General features: G+C 37.1%; 3 protein-coding genes across 3 annotated transcripts; 1 reads left to right on the top strand and 2 right to left on the bottom strand.

The window, feature by feature from the left end:
• Positions 1–6147: 6147 nt before the first annotated feature.
• Positions 6148–7078, top strand: LOC144645981 (beta-2 adrenergic receptor-like). The gene has a single exon (XM_078505500.1). The coding sequence runs from the start codon at positions 6185–6187 to the stop codon at positions 7076–7078; it is 894 nt and encodes a 297-aa protein (XP_078361626.1). The 5' UTR covers positions 6148–6184.
• Positions 7079–12267: 5189 nt separating this feature from the next.
• LOC144643387 (melanocortin receptor 5-like) lies at positions 12268–13912 on the bottom strand. Its single transcript, XM_078502606.1, has one exon. It carries the CDS (start codon positions 13627–13629, stop codon positions 12730–12732), a length of 900 nt encoding a protein of 299 aa, XP_078358732.1. The 5' UTR covers positions 13630–13912; the 3' UTR covers positions 12268–12729.
• A 6409-nt stretch (positions 13913–20321) lies between these two features.
• On the bottom strand, positions 20322–21859 carry LOC144645972 (octopamine receptor beta-2R-like). The gene is made up of 2 exons (XM_078505488.1): positions 21762–21859; positions 20322–21223 (listed from the first exon to the last, which is right to left on the bottom strand). Exon 2 carries the CDS (start codon positions 21207–21209, stop codon positions 20322–20324), a length of 888 nt encoding a protein of 295 aa, XP_078361614.1. The 5' UTR covers positions 21210–21223; positions 21762–21859.
• Between the last annotated feature and the right edge of the window lie 5200 nt (positions 21860–27059).

The following is a 27059-nucleotide window of genomic DNA, read 5'->3' as shown; positions in this document are numbered from 1 at the left end:
TTAATTAAAAAACTTCACCATCTAAACATCCGGGTGTTGATGAATAGAAATCGATGAATAGGAGTCTTACAGTCTATTATAGGCCGTCCTTGTTTCTTTTTGATTCCTAAATTAAACGTCAATTTTCATTCTTGATTTGACACATCGTTTTGAATGTTAAATTTCCAAAACTAATTGCACTTGAAATACGTCAAATATTTTCTAGCAAATAAGGCCAAAACAATTTTTAATTTTGTAATATATAATCTTCCTTTAATATAAATAACTCACAAAACTTGCATATGAGAACTAATAAAAAGGGAACGAAACGGTTGGTTGGATCGAGTCGTCTCAAATTGACGGCTCAAAATTGAAGTCTAAATTTCATTGGTTCAAACCGACAAACTCGGCCAATGTTCTACCATCATGCCCGCCATCTAGCACCAATTCAACACCATTTTAATACGATAATTCACCGGTTATTTTAAAGGTTTTCCTAGTTCTTCTCCATCTTTCTGTAGTTCCTTCGATTTTTTTCGTTTTATATTATTTTTTTGTTGTTATTGTCGTTTTTTTCTTTTCTATAAAATACAGAGCTCTCCTTAGTAGTCTCCTAAATCTACTATGTAATAAATTTCTTAACAAGCGAAGATGCTAGAATGTTGACCACATTCGTCTCACGGTTTTTTTCTAGTCCAACGGCTTGGTTGATAAGTACATAAGTTTATTCAGCTTATTTCATCGCTAGTACTTCCAGCCTAATTATCGGTCACTTCCAGGGGATTGTATACTTTTAATTATCAGTTACGGGGAAGATAAATAAAAGAAACGTCAGTGTTGAATAAAAACCAAATATTTAAGAATAACAAGTGATAACATGACATGTTGTCAATTGAGCTAAAAAATGATCACGTACTTGTTTACGAAATCGATATGCAAATGCATTCGCCGGAGGCCGCGCTGTACAAAACTGAAAGGCGAACGTGGCGTCTTATCGACTGAACACGCGATTCACACATTGGTATCTGTTGCTTGTGAAATGTTATTGGATTTACGTCAATATTCTCTGTGTTTGATTAAGTAAAGATATCGTTCAAAGAGGGACCTCCAGCAAAGCTGTTATTAGTGAAAGTCTCAACAACAAAAAAATATAACAAAATCTTGGCTCACGAATTGAACTCAGTTGAGGAACTAACTCTTACATTTACTAGTATCTGTTGCGGGGGTTTGATCACACCTCAGCGGGCGGGGGGGCCCCCCCTTGTGGGGGGGGGGGGGGGCGGCGCCCTTCGTCTGTCGATTGTTCTCGCTTGCGGTGTTGATTAACGATGTTTTCCCAAAACGCAACTAGGAGAGGTCCACAATCTGTGAAGACTGCATTTGACATTGCTTGTGGAATCAGTGACTTCATAACATCCATTTTTTGCTCTTCGAACTAAAGATTACCCCAAACACGTCAAGAAGCAGGATCGCCTAAACTGCCCAGTTACGCATTGTCACAAATTGATTGCAGACACACCGGACACTGTAAAAGACAATTTGTAAATTTGATTAGGGGAATACCTTCCCCCCCCCGGGGGGGGAGGTATGCGCTTGGCTTGGAGTACGATGATATCCCCGCCCCACGTTTCAAAACGCTCCGCCGCCTCTGTACTTGGATCTCAGTGCGAATATGAGTACTTTGAGTTAGCCAAGCTGTAATCTATTACAATTGTCATAGCCACACAGTGAAGCTATTAAAGTTGGGCTCCTACAAATTAAAACATTTTCTCTAATTCTTTATTTTATATTTTCTGTTGTTTCATTTTAACTCTGCGCTGATGCTGTATTTGCTATGTAAGGGTGTATTGATCGCTAATTTCTCGTAGTGTCGAGTCTGCCCCAAAGTTCAATGGAACTTAATTACTGTAGCTGATCTGAATGCTATCCGAAAACAGTAAATCCGTTTTCTAGTCAGTTTTTATTAAAATGGCTGCTGTTAAGAGCGGTGCTGATTGATTTTTGTTAGTCATCATAAATAAGGAAAGTCAGGTGTCTTGCTTGCTTGCAGATCACGTTCCTGCAATTGTAATATTCACAAACGATGCTTAGCTTTTAATCAGTTCCTGAAACGTTGACATGGTATTAAAGGACCTGCGCATAAATGGTTTTCTTCTTATTTAAATAGTCGCACACAAACCTGTCTAGTTAATAATTGTAATAAATCATCCGAGAAGTTTCTTCAATGTGGTGTTCCACAGGGAACTATTTCAGGCCCTCTTTTATTCTTATTTTATATCAACGATCTACCCAACTGTCTATGTCACTCGCAACCGAGAATGTATGCTGACGATACCAGCATTACTTTTGCGAGCAATAGTGTCGAAGAAATAAATGAATGTATAAATTCTGATCTAGAAGAAATTTGATTATGGCTTGAAGGCAATAAACTTACACTAAACTTGACAAAAACGGAATTTTTATTAATTGGATCTATCTTATCTACCTGAGAATCCCTCAATCAAAATAAATCAAATCCCTGTTGAACAAGTATCCACTACGAAATCTCTCGGCGTATATATTGATCAAAATCTAAATTGGGAATTTCACATAAAGTAAATTTCAAAAAAGATTGCCTCAGGTTAAACGCTTAAGGGATTTTATTCCACGTGAGATACTTCTCGCCGTTTAAAATTCATTAATTCAGCCTAATTTCGATTATTGTAGTGTAGTGTGGGGATGCTGCTCAAAGGGATTCTCTCAGAAATTACAAAAGCTACAGAACCGTGCTGCGCGTATCATAACCTTCTCTTATTATGATAGAAAATACTGATGAACTCTTACATAGTTTAAATTGGCACAAACTTGATCATCAGAGGGCCGTGAGTAAATCGATTATGATGTATAATGCTGTGAACAACATGACTCCGAATTATTTGAGTTCTCGAGTTTCCCACGTAATGAAGCCTTGACATACAATCTCAGGAATACTGAAGGAAAGCTATCCATACCACAGCCGCGCACTAATTATTGTAAACGAAGCTTTAGCTACAGCGGGGCTGTGTTTTGGAATGGCTAACCGAATGAAGTAAAACTATTCATCACACTTAACGAATTTAAGAACAAATTGAAAAATCACAAGTTCGGCTCATTTTTCATTTAAATTTTAAATACACAGCATCCTTGTAAAGCAGGTTTTTGTCTGTTTGTTCTTACTAGTAGTTAGCCTCTCTTAAAGGGCCTCTTCACATGATCCCGGTTAACGGGCTGTCTCGGTTACCAGGACAGATTTTGACGTCTGTTCATATGGAAAATTTTAGCCCGGTTGACGGGGATAAAATTCAAGAAACGAAACCAAAATTGCGACAAATGAAGTTGCATCTTTTGCGACTATCGTAGCTTTATCGACCCTTGTAACTTTACTGATAAAGCTAATTCGCATATTTCTAAAGTGGAAATAGATACAAGGCAAAATTATGCCATTTTGACCGCCTAGTTACGAAAGGGAAGCTATTTTTTCAAAAAAAGTTGCGTCCCGGCGGCCGGGCTGGAGTGTTCATATGGGAAAATTTTCTTCCCGGTTGTCGATATCTCGTTTGCAGAAACCGAGATATCGGTAACCGGGCTGGCCTGCCTTCTCATATGAACACATCAAAAATTTTACAAAGAAAATAGGAGTGAGCCGATATCTCGGTAACTGGGCCAGCCCGGTCAACCGGGATCATATGAAGAGGCCCTTAGTTAGTGTAGTTAGTGTTTTATATATATGAAAAAAAAAAAAAAAAAAAATTCACGCGGAAACAACAGACCATGACATTCATCCGGATTATGTAGAAATTTTAGAAAGAAATGTCAACAATAGGCAACAACGCCTATTCCTAGAAGCGCTACATTCTATCCAGGACATTAACTGTGTGAATGAGCATGTACAATTCATAAGTTTATTTAACATTGGGAACATCCCTAGAGACCGGCGGTGTATAAAAACTTACTATGCAAAAACTGAACCAATTTTAACTCTGATGAAGGTAACAGAGAGTTACCGAAAATTCAGTTATATACGTTTTTACCAACCGATTTAAAGATCAGATACAAACCAAAAAACACTGATTGCCCTAATAACATTTAACATTTAGTGTTTTATCAATTGTTCTTTTTTTATTATGTATACCTGAATGGAATTTACCGTGTTTCAAAAAAAGTATAACCTACCTTACCTACCTACCTACCTACCACCATAAATAAGTGACCCACACAGTCCTGTCAAAGGTTTATTACTTAACATGGAGTAAATTAAAAGAAAGGTGAATTAAATACAAAACCTTTCAAAACGCAGTAATGGTTTCTCATGTCACGTATACTGTTTGCATGTATGAAAAGCTTAACACTAGGAGAGGTTCTCACTAACATTGCCCCCGCTTTTGGCTAATTCTGCTATGAATTTCATTTTGCAGATATCGTCTTTTTGCGGCTGAATTTTGCAGGGAAAATTTTTTATTAACCGTCCGTCTTTGGGCTTGAATTTGTGAAATTATCTTGGATGTTCCTGGAACTTCCCGAAAAGGGCTTTTCACCTTAAAACAAGTTACTTACTCAGGTTGCTTTTAGAGCCGTGAGACAACATTTTACAATTAATGTTAATTAGTGAAAAGGAAACGATGAGATTCACGCTGTTTAGTGGTATCTATTTGAGTAGTAACTATTTCTCGGTTGAAATAGCCAAGTCCTCGTATTCTTTCCTACAGGAAAAATGATCTTTTTGTAATAATAATAGTTAGAGCTGACTAACTTTTTAAAGAAATTTTCCTGGACTGGAAGCTAAAGCACAGGCTTCGTCTCGACAACTGTTTTGATGAAAGCGTCTCGCGAGTCTCAGTACTCAATACCTCTTGTAAAATCTTCTTCTTTCTACATTTTAAACTCTCTTACAATCGATCTCAGTTAATATTTGCCTAAATATAATCTCTGGAGTATGTTTCGCCAAGAACTGGCAATATCTCGTCTGCCGTGAGCTAGTCTGGTTTGATTGTGACCGAGTCTTTCGGTCTGTTGTGATTTGTGTTTGAGAAATCGCGGTTTACAAATGAGTCTTTCAATTCAGCGAACTTATCTTAAACAAGACACACATCAAGCTTTTAACTGAAAACTGTCAGACGTTTGAGTCGCACATCTTCAGCTTGTTGCTCGCAGTATGGCGGCGAAACACCCAAAACACCTTGCGTGCTTGCCGCAAAATTAACCGAGACCCCCGTGCGCGCCTAGTTTCTTCAAATCGGGATCGCCTCGCATACTACCATACATTTCTTGTATATTTCTTCATATACTTTCTATTTTTTATTCCCTTATATATATATAGATATATACATTCGGGGACTTCAATGATGCATCCTCGGGTTTTGGCCTCTGGGCCAAAACCCTGCGGGGGCAAAAACTCATCACATGGGCGGGGGGACCCTATAATACGGGGCTATAAGGGGAAGGCTCCACCCGGAAAGGGTGCTTTTCTCAGGCTGGAGATATACGAAAGAACATGGATTTCACGAGTAAATGTGTAGAAAAGGTTTAGAAACTGTAGGCCCTTTGAAATTTCTCAAAAAAAATCGTCTAACAGCTGACTCACCCAAACGTTTTGAGGATAATTTATTTTAGTGGTTAAGAAAAGGGATGAAATGAATGTAGGTATTAGGCTCGATTTCCAGCGCTCTTTCGAGTCCAGACTTACTTCCTTGTGAGCAGGTTACCAATTTATCTGAGCGGTAAATGAAAGACTTACAATTTGGTCAAAATATAACCACCACATTTGGTGACTTTCCTTAAAACGTAACTAGAAATATTTAAACTTCAGGATCTCGTGTTAACCAGTATTATTTTTTACCATGAGCGTCACACGCCTGTTCGTTGGTAACTGATTTCTATAATTATTTCTAACAGAATTGTCATGGTTCTGTTACAAAGATTTTTTACGGAAATTAGCTTCGCTTATGTACGGTTTCACAGCAGGTGCCCAGTTAAAAAAAGAGAAAATATTGATAATTGTCTAGAGTGAACTTAATTGCCCCTAAGTAACGACTATATGATTTTGCTATCGGCTAAAAACGTCATTTTGAACGTGCCTTAATAACTAAACAAGGGGAGCAGATGGTTTTCAAAGAGTCAATCTCACAAGGATTCGTATCCGAGCTCGTGTTAATTATTTTTATTTTTATTTGAAGCTACCTCCTTTGCTATGAGCGGTTGGTACTGGAAGACTGGATGGCTGCCCTCACTGCTGGCTGTTGTTGGAAACAGTCTTGTGATTTACTTGATTCTAACAGTTCCCAAACTTCGAACCACTAACAATAGATTTGTTCTGTCCCTCGCCATCGCTGACTTCTGTGTTGGCATATGTTTTTATCCAGGACACGCGATTTGCCACTTTCTACTCACTTCGTGCAATAAGATGATCAGAGACGATATTGCAGTGCTCATGATTTACTCGTCTGTTTCTAATCTTTGCGTCATGGCTCTCGATCGCTACATCGCCATTGTCAAACCTCTGCACTACATGTCACTGATGACTGCCAGGCAAGCCACAATTTTGACGGCCTTCGCGTGGATAATTCCGCTCTCAACTTATTTTATCCCTTCTGTTTGTGTCAGCCTGGGTTTATTTAGCATCAACTTCGGAGTAAGTGTAATCGTCTGGACAACCATATTCGAATTTGTCCCTTGTATTTTGCTGTCACTGGCTACAGCACATGCTGTTATAATCTCGCGAAGGCACTGCCGCCGCGACGCACAACTCGATTTGCAAATACGTTATAACCGACCAAACCAGAGACGTCGTCGATCTTCTTATTCAGTAACACTGATAGCGACTGTGGTCGCGATCTTTCTGGCTTGCTACGCAGTGGAAGTCTACAGTTCATTTTGCCATTTTACGGAACTGTGCGTCATGAATAAGAACTTGTACAATTTAGTGCGCTTCCTTGTAATTGTTAATTCTGCTGCTAATCCCATCGCTTACGCGTTATTAAAGAGAGACATAAAAAAAGAACTCGACAAAATATTCTGCTATTATTCGTTCAAAATAAGTAAGTCGAAACGCAGTTACGCGGACAGAACAACCAGTACTGTGTAACTTTCGCCACAGCAAATGGCCAGCAGTACGACATTTATGTTGTTTACAAAAGGTATCGTCAAATTTTAATTTCGTTATCTGTGATAAATCGAATGGTGGAAATACATTTTCAAAGGTTATTTTAGAGTTATATAGCAATACATTATTGTAGAGAGTGTGTGATAAAGGAGTATCTTCGAAGCGATGTCTTTCACAACTACTTAATAAAAAGTCCATTAGTATCACCCTCTTTATTGTACTAGATCAATCACTTGTTGAACAAAACCTCAGAATTTCCTTCTCAGAACTTTGATTAATATTATATTGCTTCAATTAAATTTGTTCCGGGCATAAATATTGTAACTGCAAGTTGTTGGAATCGTAAAGTGTTCGCCCTTAGATCTTCTTTTTGCTGTGTAGCTTTGTTAATGGCGTGTTTGAAACTTCGTTCACTTAATCGAAGTTTTGAAACTGCAATAAATATTATGGAGTTTTGTCTCCGGCTTAAAATATGAAAAAGAAAAAAAAAACCCTCTGAGACCAAAAGTCGACAGATGTTTCTTGATTGGCGAATTAATGAAAATGTCAATAAGAGACAGTAAAACTTCCTTTTCGTTATTGCTCACATATTGTAGAAGCGGACATAAAAAATAAATGATTTCACAGCATTTGTGTGAATTGTTTCGTTTGGCTCATTTTTCATCGAAAAAAATGTGTGAAAATTATTTATTCAAGTTGTAACTAGTGCCAGTGTAAATAAATGTATATTTTAAAGTTAAAAATCAGTGTTATGTTATGAATCATTTATTTCATTTTTATCCTTCATTAAAAAACTTCACCATCTAAACATCCGGGTGCTAATGAATAGAAATTGATGAAAAGGTGTCTTACAGTCTATTAAAAGCCGCCCTTGTTATTTTTTGATTCTCAAATCAAACGTCAATTTTTATTCCTGATTTGACATATGGTTTTGAATGCCAAATTTCCCCAAAAAAATCGCACTTGAAGCACGTCAATTATATTTTAGCAAATGACTCCTAAATGATTTTTATTTTGTAATATACAACAGACATTTAAACTAAAAATAAAAATAAAAATGCGAGTTAATGGAAAAGGGAACGTGATCGGTTGGTTGGATTGAGTCGTACCTAATTGACGACTCAAAATTGGAACCTAAACTTTATTGGTTAAAACCGACATTGAACCCGGTCATTGTTCTCCCTTCTTACCCTTTACCGCCAATTTACCACAATTTTTATATTGTAGAGGAAAATGAAGATGTTTGCAGGTCATCCGAAACATATTTTTTAAACTTAAAACCTTGTGTTTGTATTATAAAATTATCTCTTGAATTGCCTGGTGTTACTTCATAAATTTTACACGACAATTCACGGGTTATTTACAGTTTTTTTCTTGGATCTTGTCAAGTAAATTTTTAAAATAATAGGCCATTTCCGAGTTGCCATTTGCCTCTGTATGAAAACGAGTCTTCGTGCGAAACTTTTGATATCAAAATGAGATTCACATGCATTTTCATTTTTATGCAAATCCAACCATTTTCAAATGAAAACTTTCCCACGAGGACTCGTTTTAAAAGAAGGGAAAAGGGCAACTCTGAAATGGCTCATTCTCTCCGACAGATTTTCGTAATCTTCTTTTATTGAATCTTTATTGCTGTAACTGTTTTTTTTTTTTTTTTTTTTTGAAAAATGCCTTTCCCTTAATTTTCATTATTTTACTAGATCTACTGATCAAACGAAGATGCTAGAGTATTCGTCTCCTTTTTTGGACCAATTGCTTGGTTGACAACTGACAAAAGAATGATAAGTGATTTGATGATATGTCATCAATCAAGCTTAAAAATGATCACGTACTTGATCTTTAAACCGTCGTGCAAATACGTTCGTTCGAGGCCGCGCTGACAACATTGAAAGGGGAACGTGGCGCCTTGCCAAATGAACACCCGATTCGCACATACTTGTCTGTTACTGAGGTAACGATATTGCATTTATATCGATATCCTCTGTGACTGACTAAAAAAAAAATATATAAAAAAAAAAATTTTTAAAAATCTTTTTAATTTTTTTTTCTGCCCGAGGTTTTGCTGTACGAGGTTTATTTTATATCGCTTGCTGTACGAGGTTTTGCTTTCATATCGCTCGCTATCATTTATACGAGGTCGACTTGGAGCAAGTCTAGTTCAGAGGCGGACCTACGGCAAAGCTGTTATTAATGAAATTCTTGAGAAAGATAATAATATACGAAATATCTTCCTCGTGAATTGGAACTCAATTTAGGAACTTACTCCTAGATTTTCTAGAAAAAAAAATAATATACGTTGGATAAAAATGAATGGGTTGCTTTTCGATCACACTTGATAGTGCTCAGAGCGAAGGTGACTATTTGGAGTTCCCGTAGCTGAAAAACTTAACAATTTTCAAAGCCACACAGAAAAGCTATTAAATTCTGTTTTCTGCGCAACATTTTCCTTTAATCCTCTTTTTTTAAATTTTTTGATGTTACATTTTAACTCTGTGCTGATGTAGTATTTGCTTTGTGATGGTTTGCTGATAGTTAAGTTTTTGCAGTGTACATGTACGAGTCTGTCTTCAGATCACCGCCTCAAATGGCACGTGCAGTTATTACTGCCACTGAACTGATTGCCTTCTGGAAGCTAAATCGGCATTGTTGTTTTTATTAATATTATTGCAATTAAGAGCGGTGCTTATTTCTTGAATTAAATATAGTTATCATCACAGCAGGATCAGTGGCAAAGCCAGGTGTCTTGCTCGCAGATCACGTTCCCGCAATTCTAATATTCACGAATCATGCAACTGAAAAAGATATGTGACAATCCATGAAACGCCTAGTTTTCAATCATTTCCTGAAACGTTGAAATAAATGAGTGCTAATGACACAGTCCTGTCAAAGGTTTATTACATGTGATAAATTAAAAAAAAAAAAGTTGATTAATTACAAAGCCTTTCAAAATCTTTCATGTTTGTCATGTCACGTATACTGTTTGCGTGTGTTAGAAGCCTAAGTTAACACAGCTCATCACCCGGGGGTACTCCCTTCAATAGGGGCTATAATACGGGGAGGGTTCGCCCAAAAGAGGTAAGTTGGAGGTACAGTTGAATCTTGATAACTCGAACGCACTGTTTTATTTTTGTAGATGGTGAATGCTTTAGAGACTTTTTGAGACTGGGCATACCATAAAATCCTGATCTTTTTTTAGGGCGATAACACTACCAGTGTCCAAAAAATTAGTATTTTTCAATATGCCCAGGCTCAAAACCACCAACTACAAGCCAAAATAGTGCAAACAAAGTCAACTTTCGGGACAATGCTGACATTTACTAGTATCCGCCAAGCACTATCCTGACGAAACAATTTGTACAATTTTGCAATTATCACGAGACTGAATATCTGTGACATCTGTTTTATGCTGTGCTGGCTGTGCCCCCCCCCCCCCCCCCCCCCCAAAAAAAAAAAAAAAAAAAAAAAAAAAAAAACGCTCCTCTTTCATTTTATGCACCAATTTTGTCATTTATTACTATTAAATGTAGGAGTCAGTTCCTAGATTGAGTTCCAATTTGTGAGGAATATTTTGAAATATGTTTTTTTTGGCCGAGATTAATAACAGCTTTGCTATAGGTCCCTCTTTGAACGATATGTTTACTAAATCAAACACAGAGAATATTGACGTAAGTCCAATAACATTTCACACGCAACAGATACGTATGTGTGAATCGCGTTTTCAGTCAATGAAACACCACGTTCGCCTTTCAATTTTGTCAGCGCGTTCTCGGACGAATGTCTTTGCATGTCGGTTGCGTGGTCATGTACGTGATCATTTTCAAGCTCTATTAAAAACATGTCAAGTAATCAATTGGTATCCTTAATATTTGGTTTTAATTCAACACCGACATTTCTTTTATTTATCTTCCTCGTAACTGATTATGAAAAGTATACAATCCCCTGGAAGTGACTGATAATTATGCTGGACGTGTGGGTGATGAATTAAGCTGAATAAAATAATATACTTATCAACCAAGCAGTTGGTCCAGAAAAAAAAAAGAACAATGTGGTCGACGTTATTAAGAATCTTTGCTTTTGAGACGTTTGTAACAAAGTAGATTCATGAAAATAAGTAAAGCTTTACTTGTTTTTAGAAAAGAAAGAAAAAAAAAACGACCACAGCAACAGCAACAAAAATAATAAAAATCGAAATTTAATCGAAGGAATTAGAGAAAAATGAATAAGAGCTAGGAAAACCTGTAAAATAATCTGTGAAATATCGAATAAAACCCTTGGTGAGTGTTGATAGATGGGATAACATTGGCCGACTTTGTCAGTTTAACACCAATGAAATTTAGGTTCCAATTTTGAGCCGTCAATTTCATTTAAGACGACTCAATTCAACCGTTTCGTTCCCCTATTCATTACCTCATATATGCAAGTTTTGTGATCTTTGTTTAACTTTGATTGTCGATTTTATTATTAAAAAATTAAAAATTGCTTTTGCGTTATTCGCGAGAATATACATGGCGCGCTTCAAGTGCAATTAGTTTTGGAAATTTACCATTCAAAACGTTGTGTCAAAGCAAGAATGAAAATTGACGTTTAATTTAGGAATCAAAGAGAAACAAGGACGGCTTATAATAGACTGTAAGACTCCTATTTATCGTTCTCTATTCATCAACACCCGGATGTTTAGATGGTGAAGTTTTTTTAATGAGGGATAAAAATGAAATGAATGATTTCATAACATAACAAAGATTCTTTACTTTCAAATATACATTGTCTACCGTACCCAGTACAACTTGAAAAAAAAAATAGCATTCACACATTTTTCGTTAAAAAGAATAAGCCAAATGAAACAATTTACGCAAATGCTGGAAAATCATTTCTTTTTAATGTCGTTTTTTTTAATAAGTAAGCAACGAAAAGAACGTTTTTCTGTCTTACTGACATTTTAATTAATTCGCCAATTGAAGATGGCTCAATTGTAAAACAACAGACTAAACCATCTGTCAATTTTTGATCTCGAGTTTTTTTTCCCGAGATAACACTCCATAATATTTTTTTCAATTTAAAACATTCCATAAAGTGAACGATAGTCCATGCACGCCATCTACGAAGCGTTGCATATACACACGCACACAAAACGACGATTAAAAAGCGAACGCCTTCTATCATTTCGACGATTTTACTTCATTACAAAAATCAATTCCGCTGAATTTCAGTTACAATATTTATGCCCGGAACAAATTAAATTGCAGCAATATAATATAAATCAAAATTTGGCAAGGACATTCAGAGTTTCTCTTGAACAAGTGATTTATCTAACAATAAAACTAAGATGGTGGTACAGATGGAATCCTTTAATTATCTAGTTGTATAATAAATCCTTTTTAGAAAACTCTTTTGTCCAGCACTCTCTTACACTAATGTATTGCTATACACGATAAACTCTTTACCGTCCTCCACCTTTATCTTTTCGGGTTTTACAGGTTTATTAAGTATATCCTAAAATAACCTTATAAAATGCATTTTCACAACTCACACTACTTTCAAGCTGTCACAGATAACGAATTTAAAAAGTGACGATACCAAATGTAGCTAAATGTAAACAAAGCCCTATGGCATACCTTTTGCTTTGGCGAAAGTCACACAGTACTGGTTGTTCTATCCACGTAACTGCGTCTCGGCCTGCTCTTGTAATTATTAAATGAATTAAAGCAGAATATTTTCTCGAGTTCTTTTCGTATGTCTCTTTTTAGTAACGCGTATGCGATGGGATTAGCAGCAGAATTTACAATTACAAGGAAGCGCACTACATTGTACAAGTTTTTGTTCATGACGCACAGTTCCGTAAAATGACAAAATGAACTGTATACCTCCACTGCATAGCAAGCCAAAAAGATAGCGACCACAGTCGCTATCAGTGATGCTGAATAAGAAGATCGACGACGTCTCAGGTTTGGTTGGTTATAACGTATTTCCATATTGAGTTTTGCGTCGCGGCGGAAGTGCCTTCGTGAGGTGATAACGGCATGTGCTGTAGCCAGTGACAGCAAAATACAAGGGACAAACTCGAATATAGTTGCCCAGACGATTACACTGACACTGAAGTTGATGCTAAATAAACCCAGGCTGGCACAAACAGCAGGAATAAAATAGGTTGACAGCGGAATTATCCACGCAACGGCCGTCAATATTGTGGCTTGCCTAGCAGTCATCAGTGACATGTAGTGCAGAGGTTTGACAATGGCGATGTAGCGATCGAGAGCCATGGCGCAAAGATTAGAAACAGACGAGTAAATCATGAGCACTGCAATATCGTCTCTTATCATCTCATTGCACGAGGTGAGTGCAAAGTGGCAAATCGCGTGTCCTGGATAAAAACATATGCCAACACAGAAGTCAGCGATGGCGAGGGACAGAACAAATCTGTTGTTAGTGGTTCGAAGTTTTGGTACCGCTAGAATCAAGTAAATAACAAGACCGTTTCCAACAACAGCCAGCAGTGAGGGCAGCCATCCAGTCAACCAGTACCAACTGCTCATAGCAAAGGAGGAAGCTTCAAAATATATAATTAACACGAACAACGAATCCTGATTTTTGTGAGATTGAATCTTTATAAGTCGTCTGCTTTCCTTGTTTAGTAATCAAGGTATGGTAAACAAAGCAAAATCAATCATATATGCGGCAATCACGTTCGCTTCAAACGAATGGCAATTTGGTCATTATTTTTAGCCAAGCAGGGGATTGCACTTGCTGGGCCGAAAACTTTCATTGGCACGGCTAATTCAAGTAAATTAAATCTGCATAACAGAACAATGTTGTGATTATAAAAAAGTGTATTCTTGCTTTGGCTGGTGCAAGTTGCCATAGCACCGTCACCTTTTTGTGAATTTAAAACATCTGTTTGAAGTAAAAATATCTGTTTGAAACTAATTAAAATTTTCTCCATTGAAAACAAGCAATTAACCCAAGCCCCGATTCAGCGAAAGCGAGAATGTTTTCTTTTCACAATCAGTTTGATTTATTTCCATCTTCGACATGTTCAAAGTCATGTTAATGACTTTTTTGTGCCAGGAGCTACGGGGCCTGCCACACTGTTGTGAAACACGCTTATCTATATCCACAATAAAAGTGTTATATGCCATATCCCAATTTACAATAAGTTCCACCGTTTTTATGGTTATTTCATTATCGTTAGATTGATTATGTTTCAGTTGTTTATACAACGAGCAAGCAAAATTTCGAAAACATAAATATATAATTACTAGTTTTAATATTCTCCCATTGTTTCAGCATTGTTCAGTTTGTGTTATTTTTTTGTATTATCCCTGAGATTTTTGTTTTTTTTTGAGAAAATGTAAAAGAACACAAGCTGCTTTTCGATATTCGAGAACCGAACCAAAAGTACAATTTCAATTGTTTCAATTATACTCTTGTTTTTTCTTTTCCTCGATTTTTTGCTTTTGTTTTTAATATCTTAGGTCAACATTTCGACTAGTATTACTAATCTTCTTCAGATCCAGCGCTATCATGAGAAATGTCACGGATTTAAATTTAAAATTACAAAGTATACCAAAGTAGTGTCTGGTTAACCAGTATACATGATAAAAATGTTTTTAACAGGGGAAAAACGGTTGAAAATGGATTAGTGACCAGGAAAGAACATTTAAAAAAAATGAATGAGCAATCAGGGAAGGACACATAAAAAATATCTTTAACCAGGGATCTTTTTTTTTTTTTTAGTACATACCGTGACAAATACTATACTTGAAAAAATTAAAGGGGAATGAAATCTATATCTGCAACCGTTTAACCTGATTAGTCAAATTGAGTAGGAACAGCTACTGAGGCGTTTGAATGGTTGGGATTATTAATTTTGTAGCTTGCCTGTGCTCTGTTAAGCATGCGTATCTTGCTTTCGGCATTGGTTGCATTCAATTATGTATGCTAGATTATAGAAGGTTATTTGATAAAATTAATGAAATAAAAGAAATTCATAATGAATGATCCAAGATGGTGGATGATTTAACAATTTAGACGTCATAATGACGTCATTGCTGTTGCTAATCATGGCAAAGGTGTTAGTAAACTTCCGCATCTTATCAGACACGTTGCTGTATAGTGGTTATAATTAAACGCTCGAAATTTTGAAAAGAGGATTTATTCTACAGTACTGAAACTTTCAGTAGCTGTTCATTCATCCCTTTCCCAAATTTTGATATGTATAAGCATTCTGGCATGATTTTGCATCAATTTTCGTTATTTTACTGACTTTGTAAGGAAATGGTGAAATCCAAGATGGCGGATCCAAGATGGCCGATTGAATGATGTCATGTGACGTCATAGACGTAATGGTCCAACAAAAATTATGTTACCTTATTATAGGAATATAACGAAGCATTTTAACAACGCGAACAAAATGTACGCGTAATAAAATTAACGCGAATTTAAGAAAAGTTCTGGTTAAATGCTTATAGTAAACGTGTTTATATTAATTAACATCAATAAAATTAACGCGAATTTTTGAAATTCGCGTTAACAACATGTATCGTTAATTTCCTATAATAAGGTATATTGTAGAGTAACTAAGGGCTTTCTACACAGTGCAAAACAATTTTGCTGTGTCCTTATAGAACGAAAACGTTCATACGACGGTGGTTGTTTGAGTTTGCTTGTACGTCCGAGGTTGAAATTGATGGTGTTAATACGATTCACGATCTTTTTGCCAGTGACCATAATATTATCGAATCTCCTTTGGCAGTTACCGATATATAATGATCAAAGTATCTACTTTGCATTGCAAAAGATCTATAGGTAACAAAAACTATGGACATCACCTGCAAGATTGCTGGTTGTCCTTCTTTCAATTTCAATTTCGCATTTTGAAGAAAGCAGGAAAACATTCCCGCTGGAAGAAAATAAGACTGAACAATTGAAAAGATCTGATCTTTATTTATTTTTTGTCGTGCACGTTTTAGAGCGAAGGTGACTATATTCAGTTCCCCTTGCTGAACATTATTACAATTTTCAAAGCCACACAGAGAAGCTATTAAAGTCGGAATTATTCACGAGAGGGCAAATCGAGCGACAAAAACTCTGCACGATTCCATGTCTCTTTCTTGCACCTGGAATGATTTTATTCTGTTCTCTTATTTGATTAGATATGAAGCATTATCATCGTTCTCGCAGGTGACCGTTGAAATTGTAAGAGCGTTTTGGAAAACATTCCGTTCAATGTAAATTATGAGCCTTAATATTGTTTTGAGAGGTGTTGGCGTACTCCTTAAAATTGAAATATCTCACTAAGTCACCCGAGGAGTCTTAAAGATGCTATAATTGTCATCACACCTGTATCTTTAATTCAGTTTAAGATATTACCAAGGAAATTGGGAGAATACACGGAATCACTTAGAAAAAATGCACCATTGTTTCCTTTCTCAAAAAATGGACTTCAAGCTTTTTGTCCAGTCACTGCACTTGCATTTAAATCCATATTCTCTGTGACTGACGTAGTAACATATCACTAAGAGAGGGACCTACGGCAAAGCTGTTATTAATGAAACTTCTCGAGGAAGATAACAATATATGAGAAAATCTTCCTCGCAAATTGGAACTCAATTTAGGAATGGACCCATAGAATTTATAGAAATAAATAATATACGTTGGATAAAAATGAATGGGTTGCATTTCGATCACACTTGAGAGCGCTCTGAGCGAAGGTGACTATATTCAGTTCCCTTAAAGGAGAAGTTCACTCCAGAATGGCCATGTATATTCTTTACGCCAATAGAAAGTTTATACAAAGATATGTATTCACAATTTCGCCTCCAAGTGCCTTACCCTGCGAAATCTTTCTTAAAACTCGACAACTGTCGCCGCCATCTTGGAACTGGTAATGTATGCGTGACGTCAAAGAGCTCAGCCTGAAGTTTGGCGGGAAATTTTAAATACTCGAAACTCCTTGTTTTTTTTCGTAGTGGCTTTTGTTTGTCAAAACGCCTGTTTGTGCATTTCCATTTTGCTCAAAAGGCTCCAAGAAATACAGAAAACAAGGAGTATCGACTATTAAAATTCCCGCAAATCGCTGAGCTTGACGTCACGCCCCAGTTGGTGGCGTCGTCGAGTTTTGGGAAGATTTCGTAGGGTTATAGCGACGTTGGGGCTGAATTTTGGTGAATACCATATCTGTACAAAAACAGTTTGGATGCAGGGGACCACGCAACGAAGAAAAAACTGCTTGCTTCTCTGCTGCCGGATCTCTTGTTCAGAAATGCTCGTACCAGACGTCACTCTAAGTGCTTATAAAACAAATTGATTGCAAGGCTGGTACAACGGCAGGAGGGCAAGATTTATTGGTCAATAATTCAACTAGGAGCTAGTCTTCTTCAGGGCCAGTACTATAATATAAGGAAAATAACGGCTCAAAATTTGAATTTGGATAATACAGTGTGGGTTAATGTTTAACTAATACAGGCTATATAAAGAGATAATTTTATGGTGACAAGATATATAATTCGTATAGTGTGATCGTCCGGGTGAGAGTAGTTCTAAGAAGAACTGTTGTTGGTGACTGACGTTTCGACAACCTGAGCGGAAGTCATCTTCAGAGTCAAGTGAAAAGTTGTTGTCAGTCGTGATGTTATAAGTCTGGTCCGTTGAAGCTGATTGGTCAGTTAAGCCGTGATGGTATTGGCTGTAAGACTTGTATAAAGTGTCATCAGTAATTGGGTCAGTTATTCGTATATTGTTAGTCTTAGTCGCTGTTCCGTCTTTGTTAGTCAAAATTAAGTCGTTCTGTTGGCGGTTCGTTTGTCGCTTCTGTTTACGTCGTGAATAAGTCGTTTGTAAGGTGCCGGTAGTTGTTGACATCTGTTGATAGGCGTCTGTTCTAAGTTTGTGTACCAGCTTTCCAGAGTCAGTCGACTTTGCAATCAATTTGGTTTTATAAACATATCTTTGTATTAAATTTTGTTGGCGTAAAGAAAATAAATGGCCATTCTGGAGTGAACTCCTCCTTTAACTGAACTCATTATTACAATTTTCAAAGCCACACAGAGAAGCTATTAAAGTCGGGTTACTGCAAAACATTTTTGTTTAAATTTCTTTGTTTTTTGATTTTCTGGTGTCCCATTTTAACTCCTCGCTGATATGGTATTTGCTTTGTGAGGGTATGCTAATATGTTAAGTTGTCAATACGATTCTGTCTTCAGATCCCCGCCTCAAATTGCACGTCCAGCTATTTACTGCAACTGAACTGACTGCTTTCTGAAAGCTAAATCGGTATTCTTGCTTTTATTAATATTATTGCGTTTAAGAGCGATGCTGATTTCTTGTATTTAATATAGTTATCATCATAGCAGAATCAGTGGCAAAGCCAGGTGTCTTGATCGCAGATCCCGTTCCTGCAATTGAAACATTCACGAATCATGCAATTAAAAAAGATATGTGACAATCCATGAAACGCTCAGTTTTCAAAAAGTTCCTGAAATAAAATAGGGCTGATTACAAAGTCCTGTCAAAGGGCTATTAAAGGTCAGCTTCGAGCCAAAGTGGCACATACTGCCGGAGCTTATCCCGGTTTCCTTAGCATTAAGCAGCTAGAGTATTTCTACTCCCCCTGGATGGGATGCTAGTCCATCGCAGGGAACCCCCCAGCATTATTTCGCCGGTACCCATTTATTCACCTGGGTGGAGAGGGCACTTGAGAGTAGTGTCTTGCCCAAGAACACAACACAGTGACCCCGGCCAGGGCTCGAACCCGGAACGCTCGCTCCGGAGTCCGGCGCGCTAACCATTAGACCACCGCGCCTCCCTGTCAAAGGGCTATTACATGGGATAAATTAAAAAAAGAATTAATTAAAAAGTCTTTCAAAATGTTTCATGTTTGTCATGACTGTCGCGTATACTGTTTACGTGTGTTAGAAGCCTAACACAGCTCATCACCCTAGGTACTCCATATAATTCGGGGCTAGAAGTGCCCTTTTTCAGGCTGAAAGTATATGAAAGGGTACGGATTTAACGAATTAATGTATAGAAAAGGACAGGGGAACTGTCATTTACGTATATAAAAGACTTCGAAATTTCGCAAACTCCCTACATTCAATCTTTTTTTGCGCTTCCAGGGTGTAGAAGTAGTTGTGGTGACATTATTGGAAGGTAAGAGGTACCTTTTGACTAAAAAACCACACATTTTGTGAATTTCCTAACACTTAACTTGAAAAATGACTTCAGTATACGTGATCACAGCTCTTCTTCCTTACAACCGGGGTAACTATGTCCAATTTTTGGATTCAAGATATATATTTGGGTCTACGTAATAAATTTCATTCGCATCGAACAACAATTTTTGTATCAATTTGTTTAAAACATTTCTGAGGTAGCAAGTTTTCCCTCGAATTATTTGGATGCGAAATCAAGGATAATGACCACTACTGATTGGCATCGAATGAGGTTGAAAAATGACCTTGATTTAGAAGCGAGTATTCGGGACCTGCTGATTAATAATGAAGGGAAGCCCTGTACGAAAAGGTAATGGTCTGTGCAGACGCCCTCAAGCGAATATTACACTGAGCATGAACTGACATCAGCCTCAATTTTATGAGTGTGACGAGATAAAAGAGCGCGAGCCAAATCTTATCTTCATTATTGTAAAAGCTAGAGAGGTGTCAAGTTGTAAAATCACAGACGAGCAGTCATTAACCATTAAAGAGAGAAGAAATCCAGTCAACCTCTTGTGTATTGTTGAAAATTCCCGCTAATTCCTCTGAATCCTGTCTCCAACACAGCCTCGCTTCCTCGTTACGTTAATGTTTTCAGGGGATTCTTATGTCCTGGGCTTCCCCAAAAAACGCCTTAGTGACACCTGTAAATCAGAAGGATTTTAAATGTCTTGTCAATCCCAATAGCATTAATAAACGCTAGTTCTTAATGCGGCGAACAAGGTATCTTTTTCGCACTTCTGATGAGATTATTTCTTAGTGAGGAACTGGTAAACCATGAGTACTGCAATATCTTCTCCTTCGTCTCCGACTAATTAACAGCATGAGGTCAGTAACAACAGGCTTATTGCGTATCCTTGATTGTACCATTTTCCAACACAGAAGTCAGCTATGGCAAGCGACAAGATAAAACTGGCAGCTGTGGCAGTAGTGCGAAGTTTGATCTTGCGGTAACCAAATGAAATTAATAACAAGACAGTTTCTAACAACAGCCGTTAGTAAAGACAGCCAGCCGGTCACACACTCGTTCTTTGATCGTAACTGCGTTTGCGTTTTGTCTTTAAAAGACAATTTTTGCAGAATGTTTCATGTAGTTCCTTCCTGATATCTCTCCTCAAAAACGCGTAAGCAATGGGGTTAGCAGCAGAATTCACAATAACAAGGAAGCGCACTACCTTGTATAAGTTTCTTTTCATGACGCACAAAGCTGTAAAATGGCAAAATGAACTGTAGACCTCCACCGCGTAGCAAATGAGAAAGAGCGCGACCACAGTTGCTAGAACTTTTGCTGAAGAGGTTGGTCCGAGACGTTTCAGGTTTGGTCGGTTATAACGTAATTGCGTGCGAAGTTTTGCATCGCGACGGCAGTGCTTTCGCGAAGTTGTCAAAGCATGTATTGTGGCGAGTAATAACCCAGTGCAAGGAACAAATTCGAATATAGATGTCCAGACGATTACACTTATTCCAAAGTCTATGCGAAGTAAACCCAAGCTGGCGCTGACAGAAGGAATAAAGTAAATTGACAACGGGATTATCCACGCAAAGGCCGTCAAAACTGTGGCACGTCTAGCGGTCATTAGTGACGCGTAGCGCAGAGGTTTGACAATGGCGATGTAGCGATCGAGAGCCATGGCGCAAAGATTTGAGACAGACGAGTAAATCATGAGCACTGCAATATCGTCTCTGATCAGCATATTGCATGAGGTCAGTAAAAAGTGGCATATAGCGTGTCCTGGATAGAAACATGCGCCAACACAGAAGTCAGCTATGGCAAGCGACAAGACAAATCTGTTGCCGGTAGTGCGAAGTTTGCGGCGAGCGGTAACCAAATAAATAACAAGACCGTTTCCAACCACAGCCAGCAGCGAAGGAAGCCATCCAATCAGCCAGTACCAAGAGGACATGATGAATGAGAAACCTTAGGGTACAAAATGTATCATAATGAATCACAATTTAATCCAACAACTGTGGAGCTTTTATTTGGAATTCCTAACCTTTGTCCTTTCTACTTAAAAACTTAATTACACCCTTTTATTCGTGCGTCGTTATATAAACATCAAGCAATTAAAAAAGAAGCACTTATCAGTATAGTTAAAATGACTGGAATTCTCCGTCTCGGATATTACTCAAAATGTTCTCCCACTACTCTATTCTTATTGTTTCCTTTCTTGTAAAATTCTCGTATAAGTATAGTATTCATATATGTATTTTTGGTTTAGTAGCTACCTGTACTATTGTAATTTGTGCTTCTCCTTCCTATGTTATCGTGTATTTTTATTTTTTTATTTTTCGTTCTCGTCGTGATCGGAAACTATTTTTACTTTTTTTATATTAATATTGCTAATGTTTGTAAATAGCTCAAGTACAAGTGTGACAAGTGTTTTTAAATGTTTAAAAGGTTTAAAGTGGTTGAGAAGGTAATAGCTTTAAAACGTTGCTACTATTTACAAATGTACCTTTAAAACGTCTGCCAAATGGTCGAAATCTGTTTTACGGAGAATCTGCTGAGAGTAAATTTCTGACGTCCGTTCAGCTTATTTTTCAGTGTGGTTCGGCCTGCATAAAAGAGGAAAATGTCATTTGCGGTTAATAAACGCCGTTTTAAATACATTGTAAGCCTATGGCAACATCTAATTTTTGGAGAAACCAAATCCGCTATTACCTCTGACAGGTCGAAAACAGCCAATCACATATTCCATAGGTAACAACCTTTATATTAATATTCACGTTATAATGCATTCGAAGGTAGTAGTGCGTGTAGTCAGACAATTTAATTGGAGAAAATGACGCCTTTAATTTCGTTAGCTCTTTACAAAAACCATCCAAAGTTTAAGCTAATTAATTGTGTTTGTATTCAATGAATAAATCCATTTGACACCTTTTATCCTTAATTAATTTTTCATTCGACCATAACAGCTTTGCTTTTTAAAAATGAAAGCTGTTTTTAAAATTTCTAGTAATGTAACCACTGTCATATTCTGAAGTTTTCGTTTTAGTGTGACTTTTACGAATTCAAGTTCCAAATGACAAATCTAACACTTGGAAGATTAAACAAGTACAAGATGTAGAATTTATAAGAAAAGATGCCATAGTGCAATGGTTTTAATCCAGGAGCATCACTAATTCGTCTAGTGTGGTCGTTCGGAATTGAGTAGTTCTGAGATGAATTGTTGTTGGTGACTTGCAACCTGAGTGAAAGTTATCTTCAGAGTCAAGGGGGAAGTTATTTGACAGAGCTATTCTCTCCCGGATGATCACACTATATGAACTACAAGATGCCATAGAGCAGTTTTCAATTGAGTGTCGTAAAACCAAAACCAAAGTAATTATTCTGGCCAATCACAAAGGACACAGACAATCCAGTGAACCAATCAAAAATCCAAGCAAATACATGTAGCTGGCCCGAAGCGCGGGAAAACGTGCGCGAGAGAGTCAGGATTGGTTTTGGTTTTAGTTCTGATTGGCTGAGAAAATGGCGCGAGATTTTTAAGCCAATCACTAAGCGTAGCAATGCAAAACCAAAGCAAACGCAATAAACTTTCGACACTCAAGTGAAACCGCTCTATCCCTAATAAGTATATACCACACAAGTGATTAGTAGTGCTTTTCGCGCGCGCTGATTGGTTTACTCGGAGGTGATAAGCAAAGTACTATTCACCTCCGAGCAGCTAAAGAGAAACAAACTACCTACGTGCGTGCGTTGTTTTGGTCCGCTAGTTATTCAACTTGTGTGGTTTATACTAAAACAATTATTCACCTCAGTGTCGGTGAATGTGGTGGATAATTACCTCGATTTGATTGGTTAACAGGCAATGGTATTTGAGCTCGTATACCATTGACCACAAATTAGGTAGCCGATTCGCGTCAACGAAAACAGTTAGAGAGCTCAAATATTACAATTCTTTGGGCATTTTTAATAAATGGATATGAGATCGTTATAGCCAACTCGCGCTCGTGGAATAATTGTTAAGTATAAAAGTGGGAATTACAAAGATACGGTGTGTGCATTTTTGAAATCGTATTACAAGGGCCAATTCTATGCATACTAATAAGAAATATGTGTAGGAGCCATTGCCACTACGATAAACTGAAAGACTGGCCGGTTTTCTCTGGGCATTAGCACAAGCATATCATAGAAAAAACGAACACACTCAATCTTCTTTTGTGTTCTCGGCACTAGCAACATGCGTAGCGTAAGTAAAAGTCGGTACATGAAGAACAAACACAGCTAAACACGTTCAGGGACAAGAAAAATGAGTGTGTTCCTTTTTTTATGCCCTGGTGCTTATTCTTGTGGTTGTGTTTATGTGAAAACAGCGAAAGACAGCCATAAACCATGCAGCCTCAAACCAGCCTCAAAGTGGCACTAAAAAAAAATATAGTAAATTTTAAGTTCACTGCGTTGTGTTGACGTCGTGTAAACAAAATTTTAGCAAGGAAAATGATTCGCTGAGAGATCTAATGAGAAATTAAGAGAATTTTGGAAAAAAATATGCTTACATGGAAATGCAGCTGGTAAAAGCCAGTTAAGAAGTTCAAGAAACCAACCTTAACGTTTTGCGTTTTTTCCACGAAACCTCCTCGTTTTTTTATTAGTCTACTGTATTTTTTAATGCAAATAATAAAAAGATATATGTAAAAAGGTATAAATATTAGCTACCTTCAAAAATCCACCTAAGTCTGCGTTGGTATGGCTATCATTCAATTTTCGCATAAACTATTATCTATAAAATCCATTCAGCACCTGCAAGAGTTTTCAACGCAATGTTAAACCCTTATTAATATTCATTATATTTGCCAGGATTGTGAATAAAGTCTTTAAAGTCCGGTTATAAGAGAATGGACAACTACAGTTACCGAAATATTTAATTAAGGCTGTCGGTTGATTCCTTTGTCTGCACGATCAGTTACGTGTGTGAGGAAATTTGAAAATACAATCGAGATTTTGCTGGTGCTTGTCTTAATTTCGCTTTTTCAGATCGGCAACAAAACTAAGGTCCGCAAATTTTCGTGCTGCCCACTTGCCTGGTGATCTATAATAGCGTACTATTAATTACTTACCAAAGTCACTTGCTTAATTTTTGCGATCGGCTCAAAAGAATCAGTTTTTCGAATAACAGACGGAACCGTGGAATATCGGGTATCGTGGGATATTGCTCCCTTAACTGAAAATTGAAATGACTATGCAAATTGCGGAGAAATTGAAACCAATTATGTGTAGTTTGAAATCATAAAAGTCATTATTGCGGCAAACTGATAATTATCGATCACAAGCGTTTGATATGAATTCCTTTTGTGTTAATTTTACTTTCCATATCAATTTAATCCACTGTTCTGAATTCGAAGGCACTGTTTTATTTTTGATACATCCTATGTTTTATACTGTGGCCGAAAAATAGTTAGTAAAAGGAAATCTAATGTTGCTGAATGTGTGTGTGATCTATTAATCGCAAAATGGATCTTAAAAGAATATCAATGAGGGGGAGGGGGGGAGAGGGGGGGGGGGTGCTTCGTACAAACTTGTTAGTTATATTTTGATTTAAAAATATCGTGGTCTCTCTGATGAAAAAAAAAATATTAACTTTAAGACATCACAGCGATTTAAGTGGCATCGACGTTGTTTTGACTGCACGTTGTTCCGCGGGCGAAACTTCTTGTACGGAAATTGATTCGTTAGCCATGCCACTGACGCAAAGTTTGTAACATGGAGAATCCAACCATGCTTGTAATTAAGACATGCAAATAAGTACAGAATGAATGAACGAGAGAGTAATTCACGTATATGGGCACAAGTGATGTTTTTGAAGCATAAATTTAAAAAGGAAATTATATCGAATACAAATTTTCATCACTAGATAAAGAAATTAAGTTAATATGACTCTCTGGGGTCGGGATTAAGTGTCTGACACTTATGTTGTCCAGAATAGGGACGGTGCTTATTACAGAGGTTTATTTTGTAAAGATCAAACATATGCACAGGGAACCACACGCTGTATTAGTTATTCATAATCTTAAAATAAAAATGTTCTTATTTACCTGCGTTCCTGTGGGTTTTTTTTTAACCGGTTTTGAGAGCGAAGGTGGTTTATGTTGCGAATTTTAAACGGTAATCGGTCTGTCGCAATGTCAATACGACGCGCCATGTCTCAAGTTTTACTTTAACTGTTGAAACTTGAGGCGCGTCGTTTTAACATTGCGACAGATCGATTACCGTTTAAAACTCGCAACGTAAACCGCTTTTCGCTCTGATTCAAATCGCCCCCAAAACCGGTAAAAAAACACAGGAACGCAGGTAAATAAGAACATTTTTATTTTAAGATTATGAATAACTAATACAGCGTTTGGGTTCCCTGTGACATATGGACATTTTACGGATCAATTTTTGTTTCTGGGAAACCGTCCTCGGTCAGAATACACCTACCTCGGTAGAAAAAGGCGTCTATGGCTGGTATAAACCAAGCTCGGTTGTAGTGTAATGTGCCGACCACCGTAGAAACCGATCATCGTACTTAAAAACCGAATTCTTTAACCGTTCTCGGTTAGCCATCTCCCTTATAACCGACGTCGGTTTTAAATTTCGGTTTAAGTCCAGTTTAAACCGTGCTCGGTATACTTGTCCAAGTTTAAACCTAGTATGGTTAAGTAAGTCCAGTGTGAAACCGAGCTCGGTTACGTCCCTTTTAACCTGGCTCGGTTTAAAGTAGTCCTAACCGAGCTCGGTTTTTTGAAATCAGTATTGTGCCCCCCCCCCCCCCCCCCCCCCAAAAAATAAAAAATAAAAAATAAAAAATAAATAAATAAATAAATAAATAAAAAAATAAAAATGAATAAAGAAAGAAATAAGGAAAGAAATAAAACAAATAATAATAATAATTTTATTTTCTACTTCCATTTTTTATTTAATTCAACTTGTGGAAAGCCCTACTTGCTTACAATGTTTAAAGCTCATACTTTAATTTGTCAATATCATGCAGTTGTATATAAAGCAGTTTACAAATTCATTCTAGCTATTGCGGTAACAATACATCCGCGCCATCTTGTGCTTCGTGTCCTTATTTTTAAAAATTCATCAATTGCTGGCTCTAAAATACGCGTTAGTTGTGATAATTTGGAAGCAAAAATCATATGGACAAACATGTATTTTGCTAATACAACTACAGCTTATTATATCTGAAGAAAAATACCTGAGGGGCCTATTTTCAACTCCATCTTAAAGACCCGGAGTTTATCAGGTATCTGGCGTTCAATCGCGAAAATACAGTATTTGTAATCTCTCGGGTTATCTAAATTTAATCTTCGCATACGTCTGGGCGCGGGAGCATATCTCCATCTCTTATTAACGAGCGTGAAAGGGAGTAGAAAACACGACACAACTAAAGCAACAACCGAATTAAAGCAATAAAACGTTGAAAGTAAATAGAAACCATGTATATTCTACTTAAATTAAGAAGATACAAAATTTTAAGCGTACAAAATTAAAGTGAGAAAATGGGGACTTAAAAGCACCCCAAAACACTGAGAGGCAAAGTACGCGCAACATAAGTGTCACCTCAATGTACAAAACGAATGAAAGGGAAGGGAGTGGAAACCGTGAGTGGAAAGCACTATGCAAACCCCCAACTCAGTATTAGAATAGTTAAGCTATGGAACAACTCACCTAAAGACGTTTTGGAAGCGGATAGCCTCCTCTTTTAATTAAGGGTCTTTGTTTTTATATATTTTCAAGGTTTTTTTTATATTAATTTAGGGATTTT

Source organism: Oculina patagonica, chromosome 1 (genome assembly GCF_052425735.1).
Source record: "Oculina patagonica isolate OP01 chromosome 1, crgOcupat, whole genome shotgun sequence".
NCBI lineage: Eukaryota > Metazoa > Cnidaria > Anthozoa > Scleractinia > Oculinidae > Oculina > Oculina patagonica.
The sequence above is the reverse complement of the archived record's forward strand: the minus strand, read 5'-3'. Positions and strand labels throughout refer to the sequence as shown.

Excerpts from the sequence above, each read along its gene's own strand:
- LOC144645981 (XM_078505500.1), top strand. The coding sequence starts at position 6,185 with ATGAGCGGTTGGTACTGGAAGACTGGATGGCTGCCCTCACTGCTGGCT.
- LOC144643387 (XM_078502606.1), bottom strand. The coding sequence starts at position 13,629 with ATGAGCAGTTGGTACTGGTTGACTGGATGGCTGCCCTCACTGCTGGCT.
- LOC144645972 (XM_078505488.1), bottom strand. The coding sequence starts at position 21,209 with ATGTCCTCTTGGTACTGGCTGATTGGATGGCTTCCTTCGCTGCTGGCT.